This window comes from Pteropus medius, unplaced genomic scaffold, assembly GCF_902729225.1.
Source record: "Pteropus medius unplaced genomic scaffold, Ma_sr-lr_union100, whole genome shotgun sequence".
In the NCBI taxonomy this organism is placed as follows: domain Eukaryota; kingdom Metazoa; phylum Chordata; class Mammalia; order Chiroptera; family Pteropodidae; genus Pteropus; species Pteropus medius.
Window position 1 is genome coordinate 612,688 of NW_024344321.1, and position 23,270 is coordinate 635,957.

Consider the following 23,270-nt stretch of genomic DNA (forward strand, 5'->3'; position numbering starts at 1 on the left):
TACAAAATTATATTTGTTCGAGGTGTACAACGTAGTGATTAGACTTTTTTATCACTTACAAAGTGATCGCCTGGATAAGTCCAATACACCCATTTGACACTATACACAGTTATTATAATATTATTGACTATATTTCCTACACTGTACTTTATATCCTTGTGACTATTTTTTTCAATTGTGGTTGACATTTAATATTATTTTATATTAGTTTCAGGTGTATAGCATAGTGATAAGACATTTAGATAACTTATGAAGTAACCTCCCTGATAAATCTAGTACCTATCTGGCACTATGCATAATCATTACAATATTATTTGCTGTATTCTATGCTGTACCTTATGTCCCCTTAACTATTTTGTAACTACCAATTTATACTTCATAATTTCTTCAAATATTTCACCCAGCTCCCCAACCCCCTTTCTATCCGGCAACCATAAGTTTGTTCTCTGTATCTGAGTCTGTTTCTGTTTTGTTTGTTTATTTTGTTCTTTAGATTTCACATATAAATAAGATTATACAGTATTTGCTTTTCTCAGTTTGACTTATTTCACTTAGCATAATACCTTGCAGGTCCATCCATGTTGTCACAAATGGCAAGATTTCATTCTTTTTTATGACTGAGTAATATTCCATTGCATATGTTGATTTTTTTTTTCTATAAATGATGTTGGAACAACTATATAACTATTTGCAAATAAATTAAGTTAAACTTCTAACATACATCAAACACCGAAATTAATTCTCCATAATTAAAGACTTAAATGGAAAAAAATCAAAACCATAAAAATATGAGAAGAAATTAGGCAAATATTTATATAATCTGGGGCAGATGAGATCTTTCTAAGTATAAGTAAAAAAAAAAAGTTTTATTTTACATTGAAAAATTAAAACTTTCTATCCATAAAAAATCACAACAAATAAAGGTAAAGTTCAGATGAAAAGTTAAGGATGACAGAGAGCAATATAGAGCTAAAAGATTGTTAGTATTAATATTTAAAAAAGGTGGAAAGATTGATAAAGATAAAACAACCAATTTGCCAGAAAGAAAGAAATTTAAATGGCTAATAAACCTATGAAAGATTATTTATAGTAATTAAGTAAATGCAATTTAAAATGAAAAGATGTCATTATGTGCCAATCACATTATTAATGTTTTTAAATGCATAAAACCCATGGTTGATGAGTATTCAAAGAAATAGTAACATTCCAATACCTCTAATATAACTTTAAATTGGTACAACCATAATGGAAAGCAATTTATCATTTGTATCAACAAGTTAAGAATTGGCTCAGCAATTCTGCTTCAAAGAATTTTTCTCAGGAATACTCTTGGATATGTGTAAGGAGTTACCTATTAAAATGTTTATTACAGCATTAACTTAAAAAGTTTAAAAGTGCAAACAGTCTAAATAACAGTAATGTAACTGATTTTTAAAGTATAATAAACCTAGAAAATGAAATATCATACTACATTACACTGGCTTAAAAATGATAGAGTAAAAGATGTCCATGGTATATTTCTAAGTAAAAAAAAGCACATTATATCCAACTGAAAATGGGCAAAACACTTGAATTGACATTTCCCCAAAGAAGATTTACAAATGACCAATAAGCACATGAAAATGATGTTGAGCATCATTAGTCATTAGGGAAATGCAATTTGAAAACACAATGAGATACCACATACCATTACCTACTAGGACAGCTATAAAAACAACAACAAACAGAAAATAATAAGTGTTTGCAAGGATTCGGAAAAATTGGAACTCTCATGTGTTGCTGGAAGGAATGTAAAATGCCACTGGAGTTTGAAACTTGGAGTTTCCTCAATAGGCTAAACATAGAAATACCATCTGATCCAGCATTCTCATTCATAGGTATATAACAAATAGATGTTCAAACAAAAAAATTGCAAATTAATGTTCGTAGCAGCACTAATTCACAGTTGCCAAAAGGTGAAAGCAACTCCAATGCCCATCAACAAATGAATGGATAAACAAAATATGGTATATATCAATATGACGGAATATTTCTTATTCTACCATGCTTCAACATGGATGAACCCTTTCACTTAGGTGAAAGAAGCCAGACACAAAAGGCCACATGTTGTATGATTCCATTTATCTGAAATATTCAGAATAGGCAAGTCCATAGAAACAGAAAGCATGTTAGTGGTTACCAGGGGCCAGGGGAAGGAAAGAATAGGGAGTGACTGCTTTAATGGCTATGCTGTTTCCTTTTGCAATGCTGAAAATGTTCTAGAATGTGTGGTGATGGTTGTACACCATCGTGAACATACTAAATGTCACCAAATTATAAACTTTAAAATAGTTAACATGGTTAGAATTTTACATTATGTGAATTTTATCACAATTTTTAAAAGCACATTACAAAATAATAGGTATACTTGATTTTGTTTCTTTTCTAGAAACGTAAGCTTAGAAAAAGGTGTAGAAGGATACATATCAAATTATTCTGGTTATCAATGGGTGGTCATTAAGGACTAATGTCCTAATTATACTGCAATAATCCTGGATTACTTGAGTCCTTTTTAAAACATGCTGTAGAACAATATTTAATGAAATAAAAGATTATTCATCATATATTTGTATATTATTAAACCAAAACAGTATATTTGAATGATCCTAGTTTCATTGTAAACATACATCTATGGCAAAGGAAACAAAACCTACTAGAAGCATATATGCCAACATATTATATTTCAGTGGGGTGATTATAGCTGAATTTTATTTATTTTTTAAAAAGTACATTTTTTCAAAATTCCTCTCTCTATATATTAACTACATATTAACTTTCTAATCTGGGTTTTAAATACTTTTTAAAGGTTTTCCTTATATTGAGCCCAAAACTCTTCTCACTTGTAAAATGAAATCTTTAGTTGAGGAAAAATTGGAAGATAGAGTTTTAAAAGTAAATAACATCGAAAAATCTAGAAACTGGGAGGTAGGGTGCTGGTGGTGGCTGATGGAGGCAAGGAGACAGGTAGGAGTGTGTGGGCATTATAACAAGGATAAGACGCATGGCAAAAAGCAAATTAATAAATCAAAAGAGCTGTGCCTCATAAAAAAAAAAAAAGAGAGAGAATCTGGAAACTATTAAAATGAAGGAGGAAGAGGATATTTTGAGAGAAAGAAAAAAATCTCTTGCATAGATAACTGAGTCAAAGATATACTGTACGGGAGAAGTACATTTCAAAAAGGGAAAGGCAAGCAAAGAAAAGAAAATGAGGATGCAACAAAATCATATTAAGAGGTACAGACTAGAAGTTGATTTTGTAATAGATTGTAACAAACAGTGCCAAGGAAGTTTTTAAAAATTCAGAGAAGGAATTAGAAAACCGTTGTCCAAACCTGTGACCTCTGACTATAGCTGGCCATGGCCTGCAGGATAGATGGGCTGCAAATGTGGCTTGTTTTCATAAAAAAGGGCCAACAGATATATGACATATAATTATAAGGGAAATACAAATCAAAACCACAATGAGATACCGCCTCACACCTGTTAGAATGTCTTATTATCAATAAGACAAGAAATAACAAATGTTGGAGAAGATATGGAGAAAAGGGAGCCCTCGCACATTCCTAAAAAGCAGGCACTCTTATCCCTGTGCTACAGATAAGGGAAATGAAGCACAGGAAGGTTAAGTAATGTCGCACATTAATATCACACAGCTAGTAGGTGAAAGAGCCGGTTCATATCCTGGAGCTCTTACTCTAGAGTTCATGCACTTAACCACTACGGCATGCCACCTCTGTGGCCAAAACAGCCCCTTGAGTGGTGGTTCACAAAGGGTAGTCCTTTCAGGAAGTTTGGAAGGTCAAAACTATTTTCATAATGATAAGATTTATCCCCCCTTTTTCTTTCTCATTCTCTGATGAATACACAGAGGAGTTTTCCAGAGGCTGTAAGAAGTATGATGATATCATCACTTTAATGGCTGATGTGTTTATATGGTCTTGTGTAATAGAAAATGTGTTTGTATAGTCTTATGTTTTTTAGGATTTTCTAAGGCAACTTCCTGAAACTAAAAGATTTGAGCACTACTGCCCTAAGATAAAAGGGACATGATTTCTAAAGGAATAATCAAAACTGATTTCCAGAGTTCATTCATTCATTCATTCATTCAAGAATTATTAAACTCTACATTCCAAGTGTGAGGATTATAGTGATGGACAAGAGTGACATGGTCCCTTGACTCTTTGAGTTTAGTGCAATGGTCCAAAAACATAAGTGTGCATACCAGGGAATCCCCTGGTAAACTAATTAAAAGTGCAAATTCTGGGGCTCCACCCTGAGAGACACAGACTCATTTTTTAGGGGATGGAACTCAGGAATTTTCTCTCTCTTTTAAAGGTGTTAAGTTGATTCTGAAGCAAAAGATCCAACAATCACACATTGAAAAACACTGATCTAATGATTGTTTAGCCTAAAGAGAACGCTTGGGGAAATGAAAGTGATCGCCATGTATAAAGACCTCTGTGACTCCAGAAAGCAGAATAGATACCAAGTCGAAGCTAACCTGGAGGCAAGTTTCCAGGTATATTAGGTGGAAATGGTCATCCAGGTGAGGCGAGTGTTCCCAATCAATTGCAAGTTTTGAGTCTGCTAGAGAGCCATACCACAGACACTGTCATTAGGATTCTCACATTGAGTATGAAATTTTTCTATATAGGCTCTAAGCATGAGGGAATTTTACAAGAACCAAAAGCAAAGGTTGACAAAAGTCATAACCAATTTAGTGCACTATTTTAAGTATTTATTTTCCTTAAAAAACAAAACAAAAAAAACCTGTCAGCTCAGATAATAATACAAATTCCAAAGTGACCACTTAGGCTAAGACAGACAACAAAGGCTGGCCAAAGTTCCAAAAGGACTTTGAGGATGAAAGAATGAGGATTTTAGAAGGAAAAAGTGGAAACAGCTTCCCAGACATATCATAAAGATTTGAACTCTCCCAAACTTATATATGCATTCAGTATAATTCCAATCAAAATTCCAAGAAGGTTTTTCACGGAACTTAAAAAACCTAATAAAGAAAATAAGTTATATTTTTTAAAATATATAACAGACAGAAATACGTTAAAAATATTCTTTTGTAGATTTTCAGTATTTAATAGCAACTTGAGAAAGAAGGAATCAATAAAGAAAGTCTGAAATTAATAAAATGAGAAACTGGTGCTGCCTGGTTACTTCTGAAACCTGTGGCAGGCAGTTCTGGAGCTCCCGCTGTCGTCGCGAGTGAGTGGTGCGCGCCCCTTCCCGTTTGGTTCCTGGCCGTGGCGCTACAGCTCTCTCGAGCAGCAAGGGACCAACCTGCGCGGGAACGCCAAGATCCTTGTTGAGTTCTTCTCATTTGGCATCAACAGCGTTCTTTATCAGTGTGGCATATAACCATCTGAAACCGGTACTCACGTGCAGAAACATGAACTCACCTTGCTTGTAACTACTGATCCTGAGTTCATAAAATAACTAAATAATGTGGTGGAACTACTAAAAGATTGCTTATACAATTAATTGTTCAGTTCAGAAAACTGGAGGGAGTCGTCTCAAATATTGAAAGTGGTGAGGTCCTTGAGAGATTCCAGTTTGATATTGAGTGTGACAAGACTGCCAAAGAGAAAGTACACCCAGAGAGAAGTCTCAAGAAGCTATCCAAGATGAAATCCTTCCTGTGATCAGAGAGAACACAACCACAGTGATATTTCTGCCACTGTTGTAAGTTTCTTGTTCATTCGATCTACTGATTTATACAAAGATTTGGTTACACTTGAAAAATTGGAGAGTTGAGACCACAGTTCATTACCAGTTTTGAGGAAATCCGTCTTCATTCATTCACTACTATAAACCACAAAATAAATAACATGGTGGCTTACAAAATCCCTGTCAGTGACTCGAAGAGATGAGAACAATAATGTAATTCTCAAATGTGGTTTTCCTGAAACCAAGTCAACTATAATTGATACATTTTATTTCGTTGGTTAATTTTTAGATGGGGAAAACAACGTTATACTTTACTGAACTGCGCATAACTGTTCCATTTTTTGGTACCTGTTTGGCTTCCATAGGATTGACATAATTTATTGCACACTGTTCACAAAGGAATCGGAAGATTACATCAGCACTGCAATGTCAATTCCTTTGAAGGTGGTGGCTATAGACTGAAAAACTTTCACTCTAAAGCTAAATGCCTTCCTAAATCAGACTATTTGGTCCAGTAGCTTGACTCAGAATATAGGTAGGGAAACATTTAAATATAAAACACAGCAAAAGAAGTCTAAATATTCAGAATCTTTGTTTAGGTCAGAAAATGATAATCCATAAATAATGAAGTACTGCTGTTTAGTCTTTTTGCCATTTATTTCATTTGTATAATTTCCATATTGAAAAAATTTCCAATTATTTGATTTTAATTTATATAACAAACCTACTAAGCTATCAATATTTCTACTGTTTAAATTCCTGTAACATAGAACTCTTAAAAATGTCCTTTTATGTTTTATAAAATCAAGCTTTAGATAACAATGATAAATAAAGTTAAACGCATGTGTTTTAAATTTGTCTTAAAATATTTTTACATTGGTGTAGTGTTAATACAGTTAAATAGTAGTTAGCATGGATTCAGTACAGTAGTCCCCCACTTATCTGGTTTGGCTTTCAGCAGTTTCAGTTACCAATGGTCTAAAAACATTAAATGGAAAACTTCAGAAATAAACGATTCATAAGTTTAAAAAAATTATAAATGTTTTAAAATGGGAAACTGATACATTATAGAAATAAGAAAACCCACAAATTTGAAAATTTTAAAAAGATGATAAAGTCCTCTGTCAAGCATTACTAAGGAAAACAAAACAAAATTATGAAGAATGTACAAGGCAATTAGAACCACAGATATAAACAAAAGAAATAAAAGTAGCTAATACAAAAGAGTTACTGTGTGTCAGGTACTGTTTTAGATATTATGTCATTTAATTTTCACAACAGTTCCATACCTGAGAAAGGTTTTATTGTTATCTCTATTTCACAGATGAAAAAAAGCTATAGCACAGAGAGGTAAAAAAAAGTTACATGGCCAGTGAGTGACAGAGCAGGGACTGGAATCTAGGCAGTCTAGCGCTTTAGCATACGTGTTAAATCATTCCTCAACACTGCCTTTCTTCAAATGCTCATCTCAGAAAATGTTAGAGTCCAGAAGACCCTTACAAACCACTTAATCTATCTCCCTCATTTTATGCAAGAGGATACTTTTTTTTACATTGCCCTAAAAATGGAATGAACTATTTGGAGAGGCCTAGAGGGGTCCCAGTGCAGATGGTGCTGACCTAGAGAACAAATACAAAAATTATAAGAGAGTATTATGTGTGACTCATGGCAATAAATTTGCAAATCTAGAGGGAGAAAATAATTTTAAGCAAAATACAAAGGATTAAATTGACTTAATAAGCAGGGGAAAAAAACTAAAATGAAACCAAAAATCATACAAGAACTTGGAAAGGTAATTAAAGAGCTACCTTTTAAAAAAATATCAGTGTCAGATGGCTTTATAGCATTTTAAAAGGACATATTTCTATTTTATTTAAATTATTCTACTCTATAGAAAAAGAAGAAAGAACTTAAATACATTCTATAAAACCCTTAATATTAAAACACAATAAAAATAATACAAAAAGATCACAGGCCAATTTTATCTTTGAATATAGATGCCAAGGCTCTAAATAAAGTCTTTACAAATCAAATCCAATGGTCTATTAAAAGAAAAATCATTTCATGACCAGATAGGATTCCAGGAAACAAAAATCATTTAACATTAGGAAACCTATGTCTTCAATTTACCATGGGAACATTATAAAGAAGATCACATGATTATATCAAGAGTTATTGAAAAGACATTTGATAGAGTCAGCAGCCATTTCCAATAATAACAGCTAATGTTTATTAAGTGCTTGCTATGTGCCAGGCATTTGTTCTAAGTGTTTTTGCTTGCCTTAACTTACTTAATTCTCCTAGCAACAACTGTATTGCTATCATTAATATTATCCCTATTCTACAAAAGAGAAAACTGAAAATCAGAGAGGTTATATAACATCACACATACAGGAAATAATAGAGCTAGGATTTGAATCAAGGTAGTATTGCTCTAGAGTCCACATCCTTATCAGCTATAATCTCTAATCAGTACCAAAAGAGAAATCACTATACTTAAATATGAATAACACTAATTATTAAAGGCTAACAGTAAACTCTGTAATAAAAGGAGAAATTTCCATTAAAATTCAGCACTAAGTTTAATATCGGTATCTTTGTGTGGGTGTGTTGCTATATAGCGCCATTCTTTTCCATCCTGATTCTGAACAATTTAGGAAAAGGGCAAAACAATCAGATGGAGAGAAAAAAATATCGACTGTGCTACTATTAAAGGCTAGATTAGAGCATATGAATTGTATTTGTGGGAAAATGGTCTTTATGACACCAAACTCCAGAGTTAGGCAGACTTTGCTGACCCAGTCATGGATGCACTGAGCTGGGGCAGGTCTTTCCTTGTGAGGGGACTAGCCGAGCATGCCTGGTTCATTTTCCTCAAGTTTATCAATGAGGATAGAGAGTCCAGGAGTATCATGCTTGATCGAGTTCCCTCTATGTGATTCTTCTTACTTAAAAATGTTTAATTTAATTCAATCTCAACTTACGAATTACCAAGAAGAGAACACTAGCAGGAACAGCAAGTCTTTGGGAAAGGTAGAATATGTCCTCCTCTCTCTCACTTTGTGAGAGAACTCGGGGGTGCTGGAATAAAAGAAAAGGCTTGAATGACTTACAAATGACTACTACATACAGAGGAATTTACCTACAATATCTAACTGAGTACTTAATTGAAAACTCACACCAGTTAAAAGATGAGACATCTGTGACTCAGAAAAGTTAAGTATTTGCCCAAGTTTATCCAGTTTGAAAGTGACCAAGTGGTTATTTGGCCAGGGAAAAAGTCAACAAAGACAATAAAACATCATGTGAATTTTTGAAGTTGTTTTTATAGTATCATTCAAATAAACAATCAAAGAAATTTTTTTTTTAAGCCAACGAGTCAGTTTTTACAAAGAAGAGATTGTAAAGAATGGGGAAGATTTCCCCAAGCAGTTGAGGTTTTCAATTTAGTTAAGGGGAGAACTTTATTATAAAGAATATAAATGTCAGTTTCTAATAATAGAACAAAATATTCACAAACATGGAGATAGAAATGAGCATCTGAACAAAGGCATGACTAAATCTTGCCAATGGGTCCAATTACATAACAAGCAGACACTCCCTTCTCACTTCTTTCTAGTCTCCACGATGCCATCAACTCTTTCTATGGCAGGTTGGCAGGTTGGTGCAGAGGTGCCTGCAGACCAGAGAGCATGCCTGTTCACCGGGCGAGCATGGGAATGTGCTCAAGTTAGCGCCACAGAAGGTAAATTTCCCTTGGCTTCCTAAGATATGTGGTACTGAGTTGAGAAGATCATTCCATTATTCTCCTGCCCCAAACCTTTCTTAAAGCTTCCTTCACATCCTTGTTTCTCAAAGAGTAGATAAGGGGGTTCAGCACTGGGATCGCCACCGTGTAGATCACAGCAACCCTGCGGTCTTGAGCCAGGGAGTAGCTGGACCTGGGCCGCAGGTACGTAAACAGTGTTGTGCCATAGAAGAGGCACACGACAGTGAGGTGGGAAGCACAGGTGGAAAAGGCCTTGAACCGGCCCTGGGCTGAGTTCATCCTCAGTATGGTGACGAGAATTAAGAGATAGGAGATCAAGATGATGAGGGTGCAGCTTGAAAGGTTGAAACCAGCAAAAATGAAGAGTAGGATCTCACACAGTGAGGTGTCCACACAAGACAGAGACAAGATAGGCGGTCCATCACAGAAGAAGTGAGTGACTACGTGAGCACCACAGAATTTCAGACTGAAGATACAGCTTGTGTGGATAAGAGAATTGAGGAATCCTACACTGTAGGACACCACAATCAGAGAGAGACAGACCTTAGGAGACATGGTCACAGCATAGAGCAGGGGGTTACAGATAGCAGCATAGCGGTCATAGGCCATGGCAGCAATGAGATAGCACTCACTAGTGGCAAAACCTGCATAGAAGAACATCTGGGCCATGCAGCCAAGATAAGAGATCACCTTCCTCTTGGCTAAGAAGTTCACCAGTGTCTGGGGGACAACCGTGGAGGAGTAGCAGAAATCCAAGAAGGAGAGGCTCTTCAGGAGGGTGTACATGGGTGTGTGCAGAGTGACACTCACGTGGATCAGAAGGAACATGATCAGATTCCCCAACAGGATGATGGCGTACATGCCCAAGAACACCACAAAAAGCAGTATCTGGAGCTGAGGCTCGCTGGTGAGGCCCAAGAGCTCAAATTCAGTCCCTTGGCTCAGGTTTGCCCCTTCCATATTTCTCCAGTGCTCTGAGTGTGGAAAGAGGGGCAACAGGAAATGAAGTGAAACACCTGGGGGCTCTCACGGGGTTTAGTTTTGCCCTGAGAACAGCCTTCCGAAGATTGGTCTGGCTGAGGAAGTCTGGCTTTGTGGATGGAACTCTGTCATAGAGAAGTCTTCTCTACTTGGCTGATTGGTTAGTTAGGAAGCATTACTTGAGCAGCAATGGAAAAATATAAAAGAAACATAAAGAAACATATACAATTTGGTTTCTCGAGGATGTTAAATGATTCTAAATAATGAAATAGTTACTTGCCAAATATATATTGACAGTCTTCCATAGGCTTAGCTGTGTCTTCCCCGTCAGGAATTCAAGAGTGTCTGACCACAGAAAGTTTATATTCTAGAGACAGTATATTACGTGTTTAAGCACACAGGCTCTGATATCAGACTGTCAAGGTTCCAAGATGGGATCTCACCACTAACTTGTGAAACCTTGGGAATGGTACTTGATCTTTCTGACTTTCAGTTTTCTCATCTGTAAAATAGGGATAAGAGTATTTATCTCAAAAGACTGTAAAAATTTAACGAGTTAATCTATTTAAAGCACTTGAACAAAGCCTGGCACACTGAGAAATTTCAGAGAATATCAACTTTGATTATTCTTGTTGGAGAGATAGACTAAACATGATCAATAAAATGAAACAACAACAAGATTCGGAAGCAATGTATCATCAAACAATACAGAGACATGTACTAAGCAAGAGTGACTAAATGGGCCTTCAAAGGATCCTGAATATTCTGGAGGAGTTGAAGGTAGTTCATTGTCTCAGCAATAAAATTGCTCTGTGAACTTGGCGCAAATCCAGCACTACTGTAGGTTCAAGGCTGGGTATATGGAGAGATGGGGATGGAGTAGGGCTGTAAAGAGCAAACAGACCTTGCACTCAAGAGCATCAGCCAAGGTGCAAGAGCCCTCCGTTTCTTCACAAAAATACTGGTCATTTCCAATGAATGGAATCATTCTGGACTCAAGGGCCACTGGGGCCAGAGGGGAAAAATAGCCCTGCCCCTGGACTGGGGATTTGTAAAAATGCCTCTTCAGGAAATGAACAAGGTCATGGCTGCATCACCTAAGCACCATACGTCCCTCTGTTCCGTTTGACGCTCTGCCACCCAAGTTTCTGAATTACCCCTGGGTTCTGGAGCCGCACCTCCTGCTGTGTGGCTGGGCTCCTAACAGCCCACTGACCAGTACTGGTCTGCGGCCCTGGGGTTTGGGGACCCCTGAAGTACACTGTGCTCTTTGGTGAGGACCCTCAGTTGTGAAGACTTTGAAGTCAGCAGATGTGACTGAGGTAGAATGGAAAAGGGCAAAAGTGAGCCCCTTCCTCTTGCCCTGATGAGAGTAAATGAATCACACAGCTGTGAAAAATGTTAGGTGGATTCCAGAGAAGAAAGCTATATCGAAGAGACAAAGGTGCTAGCTTATCCCACTGGCAGAGTTTCCAGAATCAGCAAACTGCCAGGTCAAGAGAAGATTGTACGTATGGATAACCAAATTTAGCTGTCAAGTAGGTAATGAAGGCACTGTGGCCATTGCTAGAACACTGAATGGCAAGAAAAAAGCCTTCTAATGCCCAGAGAGGTAACATAAACATGAGTGTAAATTGGAACACAGGGCATTGGTAACTCCTTTTAGAGCGCACGGAGCATAAGTTCGTGATTTATTTGCTGACCCTGAGATGTACCATTCAGCTATTCGTAACCTGACAGCTGCTTGGCTTATAATAAACCCCATTATTGCAGGGATGTGGACAGCTCTAGATTTGGGTTACAAATTGGCCCCAATGGTGTCAAAAGCCAACTCAGCTTCCAGGCAAATTACAAGGACTTCAGAGAAATGGCTATAAAAATCCCAGTATGGAATAACTTACAGAAACTTCAAGGAAGTTGAGAAACGGTTAAGAGTGGAGTAGAACTTCTTGAGATCCAGTTTCACATCTTCTTTCCTCAACAGGCTGTTTCAATGTAGGCAATGAATGGGTCTGCAAGTATCTCTCTGATTAAAGGAATGGACAGAAGCAGAGAAAAGAAGAAATGGGGCCAATGCTTAAGATAGTGAAGATGAGGTGAAGAGGTGAAGATGAGATAGGATAGGGTGGTGGGTAATACAGTGGATAGCTGATCAGAGCCTCCAGATTTATTACTTGCTTTCAATCCAATCTTTCCCTTCTCCTCTCCTTTCCTCTCTCATCCCTATTCTCCGTTCTGTACAAAATTCAAAATTATTTAGGATTAGAGAGTTAGTCAAGCAAGGAATTGTAGAGAAACTAACATTTCTCACAGTTTTTCAAAACATGCTGGAATAACTACTATTTCTGTTGGCTGCAGTTTGTACCTGTGAATACAAACTTGGAAGAAAACTTAAGGGTAGTCTCATATGAAAATGGATTGGGGAGTGGAGTGTCTAGGAGTAAGAGTAGCTCCTTGGGGCCTATAGATGAGAGAAGAGTAGGCAAGGGGCTTTATTTATACCTGCCTCTTCATCTCCTCCCTGAGATATGGAGTGGGGGTGCATATGGAGAGCAGACAGCCAGAGGAAGTAACTAGTGTCCCTTTGAGCAACAGGGATCCCAAATAATGGTTTTAAATATTAAGGTGCCCTGTCCAAGGTCCACTGAAGAAGCTTGTTATATGTGCAAATTCCAGGTCCCAACTTCAGAAAATTTACTCAAATAAGTCTAGAACTAGGTCCCCAAAATCAGGTGATTCTGAAACAGGTGGTCTCTGAACCACACTTTGAGAAACACTAAACCGTAGGGTACCTGCAGGAGCACACAAATCTTCCTGAGCCACATATAAATATCTTTTGTCAACTTGCTAGGATTCTGCATTCCCTGGAAAATCAGTCTATAGGTAGAATGGTTGTCCTGGACATTTACTTCCTTCCAGAACATGTGTCAGTAGTTAACGATTTCCAGAAATCTGAGTATTACCTGATGATAATCAAACACTTGATAATTTCCTACTTCAAAGTTGCTTGAGATGTTCTCAACCAAAACGTTTAATTCTAGGGCGGCACATTACTTGATGGTAGAGCTGTTGCTCTGGGGTTCAGAACACAAGCCTTCAGTAGAAAAACAGTGAATCCAAAGCTAGACTCATTGGGTCCACGGACTGAGTCTTGGAATCAGAGCCTGCAACTAACTTTACCTCTCACATGGTGAGAGGTGTGAGGTAGTCCCACTCCCTGTGGTCCTCATAACTGATCCCATCCCGGCAGGAGACACCCAGAGTCATCTCTTCCCCTGGGCAGCCCATCAGCTCACAGCTGGGGGTGGGGATGATGGGTACATTGGAGACAGAGTTGAGGAAGTAAGAATAATTGGCCCCTTGTAGACCCATTAATGTGTTTGCAAAGTTATTAGCATCTCCAAGAGTCTCTACCCCTGAGGAATCAGGTGATGGGAAACTGGGAGTGAAGGAAATGGGTTCACACCAGATCCCTGCCAATATGCTGATTTATTAGCCCCAAAGGACTGCTCTACCTTAACTCCAAACTTAACTCTTAGGTGATTATTATCTATATTTCCTCTACAACAGAAAACCGAGTTTTTAGGTTTTCTTTCTTCTATCCTAGTTACCCAATATAGAGTGTGACCTAGATAACACCCAAGGGCTTCTCTGCCCATCAAGATCATAGTAAAATTAGAGGTATGTGATTTCATTTCCAAATATTTGAGGATTTTCTAGGGATTTTTCTGTTATTGATTTCCAATTTAATAGCACGTGGTCAGAGAACGTGTTTTGTGTGAATTGAATGCTTTCAAAGTTATTAGAACTTGTTTTATGGCCCAGAATATTGGTGAATGTTCTATGTCCACTTGAAAAGAATGTATATTCTGCTGTTGTCACGTCGCAAGGTCTATAATTGTTAATTAGGTCAAGTTGCTTGATAGTGTTCATATCTACCGTATTCTTTCTATTGTTCTGCCTACTTGTTCTATCAAGCATTGAAAGGGGAATATATTGAAATCTCTAGCTGCAACTGTGAATTTGTTTGATTCTCCTTGTAGTTCTTTGGTTTTTGCTTTGTGTATTTTGAATTTCCGTTATTAGGTACATAAACATTTAAGATTGCTGTGTCCTGTTAAACAAAAAATTTTAACTTCCATGGCTGAAAGTCTTTTCACAAGCCATTGCTAGCAAAAAAGACTGGTCTTGGGGCACAGAGTCTAAACCACCAGGAGCAAGGCTAGGCAGAAGACAACATGTCCATTGTCTGGGAGTTTTGCAAGCATTTTTATACATCAGGCGTGGTGGCGGGGAGAAAGATGTAAGCACTTGTGAAAGAATCTACACTAGCTATAGACAAAGGGGACGGGAGAAGGTGAAGCGGGGCTAGTTCTGGGATCAGTGCAGCAGAGTCTACAAGGAAGAAGTGTCCGCTCCTGTGGATTAGCTGTGGTCAGCAGATTGGAAAGTTCCTGTGTAAATAAGAAGCGGAGGCTTCTGTTATTGATTTCCAATTTAATAGCACGTGGTCAGAGAACGTGTTTTGTGTGAATTGAATGCTTTCAAAGTTATTAGAGCGGAGGCTATGTCTCTGCCGTGGGGTTTTATGGCCCTTGGCTATTCTCTCTTTTGGATAATCACAGAAATAGCCAACTGGAAGGGAATCCTAAATTCCTACAGATGCATACCACAGCCTTTGGTCAGAGCTGGTCCACAGCTATTAACAGACTAACCGTTCTGTCTCTTTCTCTCACTCCCCAGCCGCCGTAATTTTAATTTAGAACATCTCAGAATTTTTTTTCTTGTCAGTCCTCTTGATAAATTTACCCATTTATCATTGTAAAATGACCTTCTTTAGGCCTGCTAATCTTTTTTGATCTGAAATATACTTTGTCTCATATTAATACTGTCACTACAGCTTTATTTTTAATACTTTTAACGTGATATATCTTTTCCCATCTCTTTACTGTTCACCCTTTATTTTTGACTTTTCTTTGCCATTTTGTTTGCAGAATTTCCCCAAGCAGACTTGAAATCCGGGTCTTCTAGGATGATACGCCTGGAAAATTGATTTCAGATGTACCTCGTCATGGTGTAAACATTCAGGAATATTTTGAGGCTTTATCAGAAGAGCTGGCATGGGCTAGGCAGAAATCAAACAAAACTCGTGAAAGGCAACTTTGAGAAGAATGAGATGGGATCCTCACCCCAGTCAGGTAGTATAAGAGTCAGCTGGATGCCTTAGTGTAGATCTGAAAGCCAGGGATAATTGTTACCGTGATAAAGTGCTGCTGTGCCTTCTTCTTATGCAGGTACTATATTCGGTTAATTCCTCATATCTTTTACTTACAGCACAGGAATTTGTGTCCATTATTTGTGTCTGTTAGTTTATTTCACAATAAAGTCACCTTGGGAACTAACACTCAAAGTTTCAGGTGTGGCTTTTATAAACAGCATATATCTGGAATTTTCTCTTTTAACCAATCAGAAATCTCTGTTTTTACAAGTAAGATTTTGGGGGGCTTTGGCTTTCTTCTTTTTTTCTTTTTTCTTTTTCTTTTCTTTTTCTTTCTCTTCTCCTTCTTCCTCTTCTTTTTTTGTTACAATTTCAGGGCTTTCTGATTCATTAAATTTATTTTTACATCTCACTTTGATTTTTCCATTTATCATACTTTTTATAATTTGCTTCCCGCCCTCATCCTCTGAATCTGTTCCTTTTTCTTTTTGAATTAAGTTTTCTTTGCTTTTCAATGCACATTTTTTCTTCTACTTATTCCTCTCTATTAGTAGCTATCCTTAAGTATTTAATGATCATATTTTATTTTAAAAAGTCTTATCAAATATGCTTAAACCCATAAGTTTATAATGAGATTTAAGTAAATTAATTGCGTTTGTTATCTATTGCCACTGTAGGGGCAAAAACCAAAATTTTTCCTCTCCCCTTCTAAGTTCTTCTAACTGGGCTAATAATTAAATTAACAGAGACAGATTATCAGGAAAAAAATCAAATTTTTAATACACGCACATGGGAAATTCACATGAGCATGAAAATTCCAAAAACAGTGAGGCAACATTGTGTATAGATGACATATTTGTTGGACAAAGAAATAAAGGAGGGATGGGGGCATTAGATTTCCAAAGTGATGTTGGGTGATTTACAAGTGGTTGAGATCATACATAGCAGGAAAATTCTTGCTACTCAGAAACCAAGGCATACAGGTGGTATTTTAGCTAACAGGCCCCTGCCTGAAGCCCTTTTATTTACCATATTTAATTTAAATTAGGCTATTCAGGCTAAAGCAAACTTCCTAAAGTTTCCTTCCTGAAGCAGGATTTTCTGTCTTAATCTCTTGGACAGGAAAGGTGGGAGGGTCAAAGGTTCTTTCTGAGTCTTTTGTTTCTTAATAAACAGCTTAAAATCAATATCCCAAAAAGCAGCTTCAGGGTGGCAACACTTTGGTTCCCTTCACCACACAACAAATTATCCCCAAATTTAGCAGTGTAAATCAATAACATTATCTCATACTTCGCAGAAGTGACATACTGTAATTCCTGCAATATCCTATTGGTTACATAGGTCAGCCCTATTCATTGTGGAGGTGGGCTACACAAGGACATCAATACCGTGAGATGAGACTCACTGGGGCTATCTTGAAGACCGGTTATCATAGTCCACCCTCTGGCCCTCACTTGTTCACATCCACCTTCCATATACTCACCCTGTCCCAAGACCCCCAAAAGTCACATCCCAGTACAGTAATCAACCATCTAAATCAGGTACAGGTATGGATGAAGCTCATCAAGTGTGGTTCCTTACATAGAGTTTCTCAAGTACAATTCCTCTCAATCATAAAACTGTTGAGCTAAACACACAGTTACATGTGGCTTCTACACGCATACAAAGAATGCCAGGATAGGTATAAGGTGAACACTACGGGAAAATAAGGGGGTGGGGAGGGGGGAAGCAGGCACACGAGAGTCATTGAGTCATAGAAATTTTGAAATCTAGTAGAATACTTGTTGGCAATTCTTGGATTAGGATTCAAGTCCTGGGAATAATTATAGCTCTTGGCTCCACCTCTGAAATCTGCCCACTGAACTGAACTATTCATTTTATATGAAAGCTAGCACGTGTTTGTAGCCGAGTAGTCTTCTCAGCTTGTTTTCTGTCTAAAGAAGTTTGGAGATCGAAAGGCTTCATTTTCTACTGTCTTACAATTTAAACTGGTGGTGGCTCTGCCACTTTTAGGGTCTTCTATGAATCTTACTAGGATTTTTCCACTAGATAAAAGTTACTTTAAGACATCTCTTTTAGACAACTCTATACTTTGAGCCTCTGCTGACAGTGGTAAGGGAGAACACTCTTAAGCTTCCTAGAATCCTATTGTTTGACTGAAAAATTCTTTGAGGCACCACCTTGGATCTTTCTAAGGAATTAACAAAAGATTTAACTGTCATCCTCAGCTTCATCTGTAAACAATGTTTTCCTAAAGGTTGATCTTCTCCTAAATTTGATCTTTTCCACCTGCCATTTGTTAGTATTAGCTTTATTTGTCATCTGAAAAGTCTGGGAATTTTTTTTTCTTTTTTCTTTTTTTCAATTACGCTTAACATTCGGTGTTATTTTATATTAGTTTCAGGAGTACAGCACAGTAGCTAAATATCTGTACAATTTATAAAGTAATCTCTCAGTCCAGTGCCCACCTGGCACTATACATAGTTATTACAATATTATTGACTATATTCCCTATGCTGTACTTCACAACCCGTGACTATTTTGTAACTAACAATGAGTACTTCTTAATCCCTTCACCTTTTTTACCCAGCTTCCCAATCCCCCTCTCGTCTGACAACCATCAGTTTGTTCTCTGTGTCTGAGTCTATTTCTCTTTGTTTTTTTTTTTTAATTATTATTTTGTTCTTTAGATTCCACATATAAGTGAGATCATATAGTATTTGTCTTTCTCTGTCTGACTTATTTCACTTAGCATAATACCCTCTAGATCCATCCATGTTGTCACAAATGGTAAGATTTTATTCTTTTTTTATGTCAAAGTAATATCCCATTGTATATAGGTACCACTTCTTTATCCAGTTGTCTACTGATGGGCATATAAGTTGCTTCCATTTCTTGCCTCTTGTAGGCAAGAAATTAAAAGCTGCCATGAATACATATATCTTTTTGGATTAATGTTTTGGATTTCTTTGGATAAATACCCAGAAATGAATTGCTGGTCATATGGTAGTTCTAATTTTAATTTTTTGAGGAACTTCCCTACTGTTTTCCATAGTGGCTGTACCAATTTGCAATCCCACCAACAGTGCATGAGGGTTCTCTTTTCTCCACATCCTCACCAATACTTGTTGTTTGTTGATTTTTTGACAATGGCCATTCTGACACGTATGAGGCAATATCTTGTTGTGATTTTAATTTGCATTTCTCTGATGATTAGTGACGTTGAGTATCTTTTCATATGTCTATTGGCCATCTGTATGTCCTCTTTGGAGAAATGTCTATTCAGATCCTCTGCCTGCTACAACACATCACCTGTAAAATTCTTAATCTTTTAGTGATTAAGGACATGATACAGGACATCTCTTGCAGAGTTCTTAATTTTTTTCCCTCATAAACCTAGTTAAGTTTTCTTTCTTCTTTTCTTTGGGAAAAAGGCTCTCTCACCTAAATCCAGATAGTGACTCTGAAACTGGTAACTCAGGTCCTCCGGCTTTTGATCATCAGACCATCATGCGGAAACAGCCCTGGGCCAGGCAGGGTCCTTAGAGTTTGAGAGGGGAGGGGACTTTAGGCCACAAGGTTTTTATTCTTTAAGAAATATATTAACCAAGCCTGTTTTCCTTTACTTGCTTAATAGGCAAATCAATAATAGAAATTAATATATATGATTTAAGTAATAAGTTTGTATCTTCTTTTCCTTGTCTAGGGACTGTGGCGGCACTTCAGCAGGAAACCCAAGACTCCACCCTGACTAAGGCAGAAAGGGAAAGAGCTCCATGAAACCCCAATAGGCAGGGACGATGACTTTTCTCTGCAGAAAGCAGATACAGAAGAGACCTCTCGTCCTTCAACATTTATATTAATAATAAGGAGGTTCATGGCTCTTAGAAAAGAGGCAGTAAAGTTAGATAGGGAGCTTCGGGTCTGTCTGCAAAGACACTGAGGTTATCCTATTCGAGGAAGGGTCCACCCCCACCCGCCCACAATTAAGCAAGCCAGAAGTCATTTTGGGGCTAAAAGTAACACATACCAGGAAACAAGTAGGCAGAAAATTGGGTACCAGTTTTAGCCAGTCACTCACACCTGCGCAATGAAGACCCCAACGACCTTCAACTCATCTGAGCCTCATGACACTATCATTATGATATGATGCATATGCTCTGTTACAATATCATTATAACAGACTGAATTCTGGGAATGACATGCGCAGAAAGCAGATGATGAATCATCGGGTCCTGTCAATCTTAACTGTCAATCAAGAAAGCCCATTCCTCTAAGAAAAGTGACTACCCACAGCAAATAGGGATAAAAACCCCAAAAACTTTGTTACCAAGCCTTTTTGAGCCACACTTCTCTTGCTCAGGCCTGCTTCCACATCTGGAAGTATACTTTCCCTTCTAATAAAGCTTTTCTTCTCTATTGTATTTCGGTGTCTTGCTCAATTCTTTGTTCTAGACATCAAGAACCTGGATAATACGCCAGGAGAGGATCCCCGCTCTCCAGCAACATGCCCATTTTTAAATTGGATTGTTTGGTTTTTGGTGTTGAGTTGTATGAGTTCTTTATATATTTTAGATATTAACCCCTTATTGAATGTATTGTTAGCAAATATCTTCTCCCATTCAGTAGGCTGTTTTGTTGATGCTTTCTTTTGCTGTGCAAAAACGTTTCAGTTTGATGTAGTCCATTTATTTTTTTCTTTTGTTTCCCTTGCCTGAAGAGATATACCAGAAAAAATATTAGTAAGAGCAATGTCAGAGAGGTTACTGACTATGTTTACTTCTAGTTTTATGGTTTCACATCTTACTTTTAAGTCTTTGATCCATTTTAGGTTTATTCTTGTATAGGGTGTAAGAAGGTCATCCAGTTTTCTTTCTTTCTTTCTTTCTTTCTTTCTTTCTTTCTTTCTTTCTTTCTTTCTTTCTTTCTTTCTTTCTTTCTTTCTCTCTCTCTCTCTGTCTCTCTCTCTCTTTCTTTCTTTCTTTCTTTCTTTTTTTGCATGTATCTGCCTAGTTTTCCCAATACCACTTGAATAGACTGTCTTTCCCCCCACTGTATGTTCTTGCTTTGTCATAGATTAAATGACCATATAGGTATGGGTTTATTTCTGGGATCTCTATTCTGTTCCATTGACTTACGTGTCTCTTTTCATGCTAGCATCATGTTGTTTTGATTGCTATAGCCTTGTAATATAGTTTGATATCATGTAGCATGATACCTCTGACTTTGTTCTTCTTTCTCAAAATTGCTGTGGCTCTTTGGGGTCTTTTAAAATTTAGGATTATTTATTCTAGTTCTGTGAATAAAATTTAGGATTATTTATTCTAGTTCTGTGAAATTTGGTTCTACATAAAATTTAGGATTATTTATTCTAGTTCTGTGAAAAATGACATTGGTATTTTGATAGGGATTGCCCTGAATCTATAGATTGCTTTGGGTAGAATGGACATTTTAATGATGTTAATTCTTCCTACTTATAAGCATGGTATGTGCTTCCATAAGGCTGGGAATTTTCTGATCCAAGAATTCTTGCTTCTTCCTGTTGAAAAATCTTTCCTAAAGCTTCTCTCTCTCCTCTCACATTTTACTCTAAGAAGCTAGAAGGAATTAAGCAGCACTTTCAACACTCTTCCTGAAAATCTCCTTAAATAGATCACCCATTTTCTACCTTCTACATTACTGCAGGCAACAGTGTTGTTAAACTTTCTGCCACTACATAAGAAAGATCTCCAGTTTCCAAAATCACAGTCCTCATGTTTCTTTAAATCCACACTGGTAGCCTTCTCAAAGGCTATCAGAATTTTGCTAACAGTCTCTTCAAGATCTTTAGGCTTTCACTGGTTCTTTCCTCAAAGTTCTAACAGCTTCCTCCCACTGTCAGAGCCACTCCAACTTTTTAGGTTTTTGCTAGGTTAAGATCTCACTTCCATGGACCAAAATCTGTATTAATTATCTATCGCTGTGTGATGAATTGCATTAAAATTAATCAGCTTCAAAAAACATTAAAGTTAATATTTCATACAATTTTGGTGAGTAAGAAATTTGGGATAACTTGGCTCTCTCATGGAGCTTCAATTAAGATGTCAACTAGGGCTGCTGTTAATGGAAGGCTTGGAGGATTTGCTTACAAGATAATTTACTGACATGGCTGGTATTGATGCTAACTGTTAGCTGGAAGCCTCAGTTCTTCTACATATGAGACTTCCTGCAGGATTGTTTGAGCATCCTCATAACAATGGTGATGGCCTCCCTGCAAAGGAAGTGGATGAAGATGGTACAAGGAGGAAGCCACAATGTGTTTTAATATCTTGGGAGTTTCAGAAAATGCACACTATTATTTTCACAACATCTTATTGGTTACCCAGGTCAGCCCTGGTGAGGGTTCCTGGGGGCTGGCTGTCAGTCAGATTTGGAAGATAAACAGAAGTCAATTCAATATCTTGAAAACTAACAAATAAAAAGAATCAAATGTTTATCTTGCATTTCCTATGTAAACTGCATCTAAAATATAAGGACAAAGAAAAGTTGAAAGTAAAAGAATGAAAAATGTATATACCATGCATACTTTAACCAAGAGAAAGCTGATTTTGCTACATTAATATTAGTTGAAGTAGACACTAAGGGAAAGATCATTATTAGAAACTAGGAATATTTCATAATGATAAAAGGGCCAATACCAACAGCAGGAAGTAAAAATCCTAAAATCATATGCATTTAATAATGCAACCTCAAATATATATAAAGCAAAACATGACAGAACATAAAAGATTAATAGATAAAACTAGAATCACAGTTGGAAATTTTAACACATCTCTCAGTAAATGATAGAACAATCTGACCAAAAAATCGACAAGGATATGAACAAACAACTAATAAAATTGACATAATTGACATACATAGAACACTGCATCTAAACACCACAGAATATACATTTTTTTCAAGCCTATATAGATATTTACCAAAATAAAACTTATACCTGGCAATAAAGCAAGTCTCAACAAACTTTGAAGGAGTAAAATTGTATAGAGTATGTTCTCTGAATGCTGTGGGATTGAGCTGTAAAATAACAAAAAGATAACTACAAAATCTTGCCTAGAAATTAAACAATAGACTCTCATATAACTAAGTCAAAAAAGAAGTCACAATAGTAATGAGGCACTACAAAGATTAAAAAGATAAAAGCACATTAAATAAATTTGTAATATAATCTTTTTGAGTTCTAAAAACAAAGAAGGAACAATCTGAATTAGTCCTATAGCTAATAAAAATTTAAATCCATTTTCAAAAAATTCCATACAAAGAAAACTCTAGGCCCAGATGGCTCTATCAGGAAAATTTTCCAAGCATTTAAAGAAAGAAATAACATCTATATTACAGAAAAGCTTTCATGAGATAGAAAAAGAGGAAATACTGTCCAATTCATTTTAAGAGACCAGCATAACCTCAATACCAAAACCTGGAAACAACACTGTAAGAAAAGATCCTACAGGTTAATTTCTCTCATGAACATAGACATAAAAATCCTAAATAAAATATTAGCAAAACAAATCCGGCAATATATAAAAAGTGTAAATGTTACAT

The 23,270-nt window shown here is 36.8% G+C and overlaps 1 protein-coding gene and 1 pseudogene across 1 annotated transcript; one reads left to right on the top strand and one right to left on the bottom strand.

Moving 5' to 3' along the window:
- LOC120608092 (mitotic spindle assembly checkpoint protein MAD2A-like) overlaps positions 1–5,924 on the top strand; it is a 6,671-nt pseudogene extending 747 nt beyond the window's left edge.
- A 3,332-nt stretch (positions 5,925–9,256) lies between these two features.
- On the bottom strand, positions 9,257–10,957 carry OR5AU1 (olfactory receptor family 5 subfamily AU member 1). Its single transcript, XM_039869848.1, has one exon. It carries the CDS (start codon positions 10,448–10,450, stop codon positions 9,515–9,517), a length of 936 nt encoding a protein of 311 aa, XP_039725782.1. The 5' UTR covers positions 10,451–10,957; the 3' UTR covers positions 9,257–9,514.
- Between the last annotated feature and the right edge of the window lie 12,313 nt (positions 10,958–23,270).

What these genes read in the sequence shown, in the direction of transcription:
- OR5AU1 (XM_039869848.1), bottom strand. Translation starts at nt 10,450, where the DNA reads ATGGAAGGGGCAAACCTGAGCCAAGGGACTGAATTTGAGCTCTTGGGC.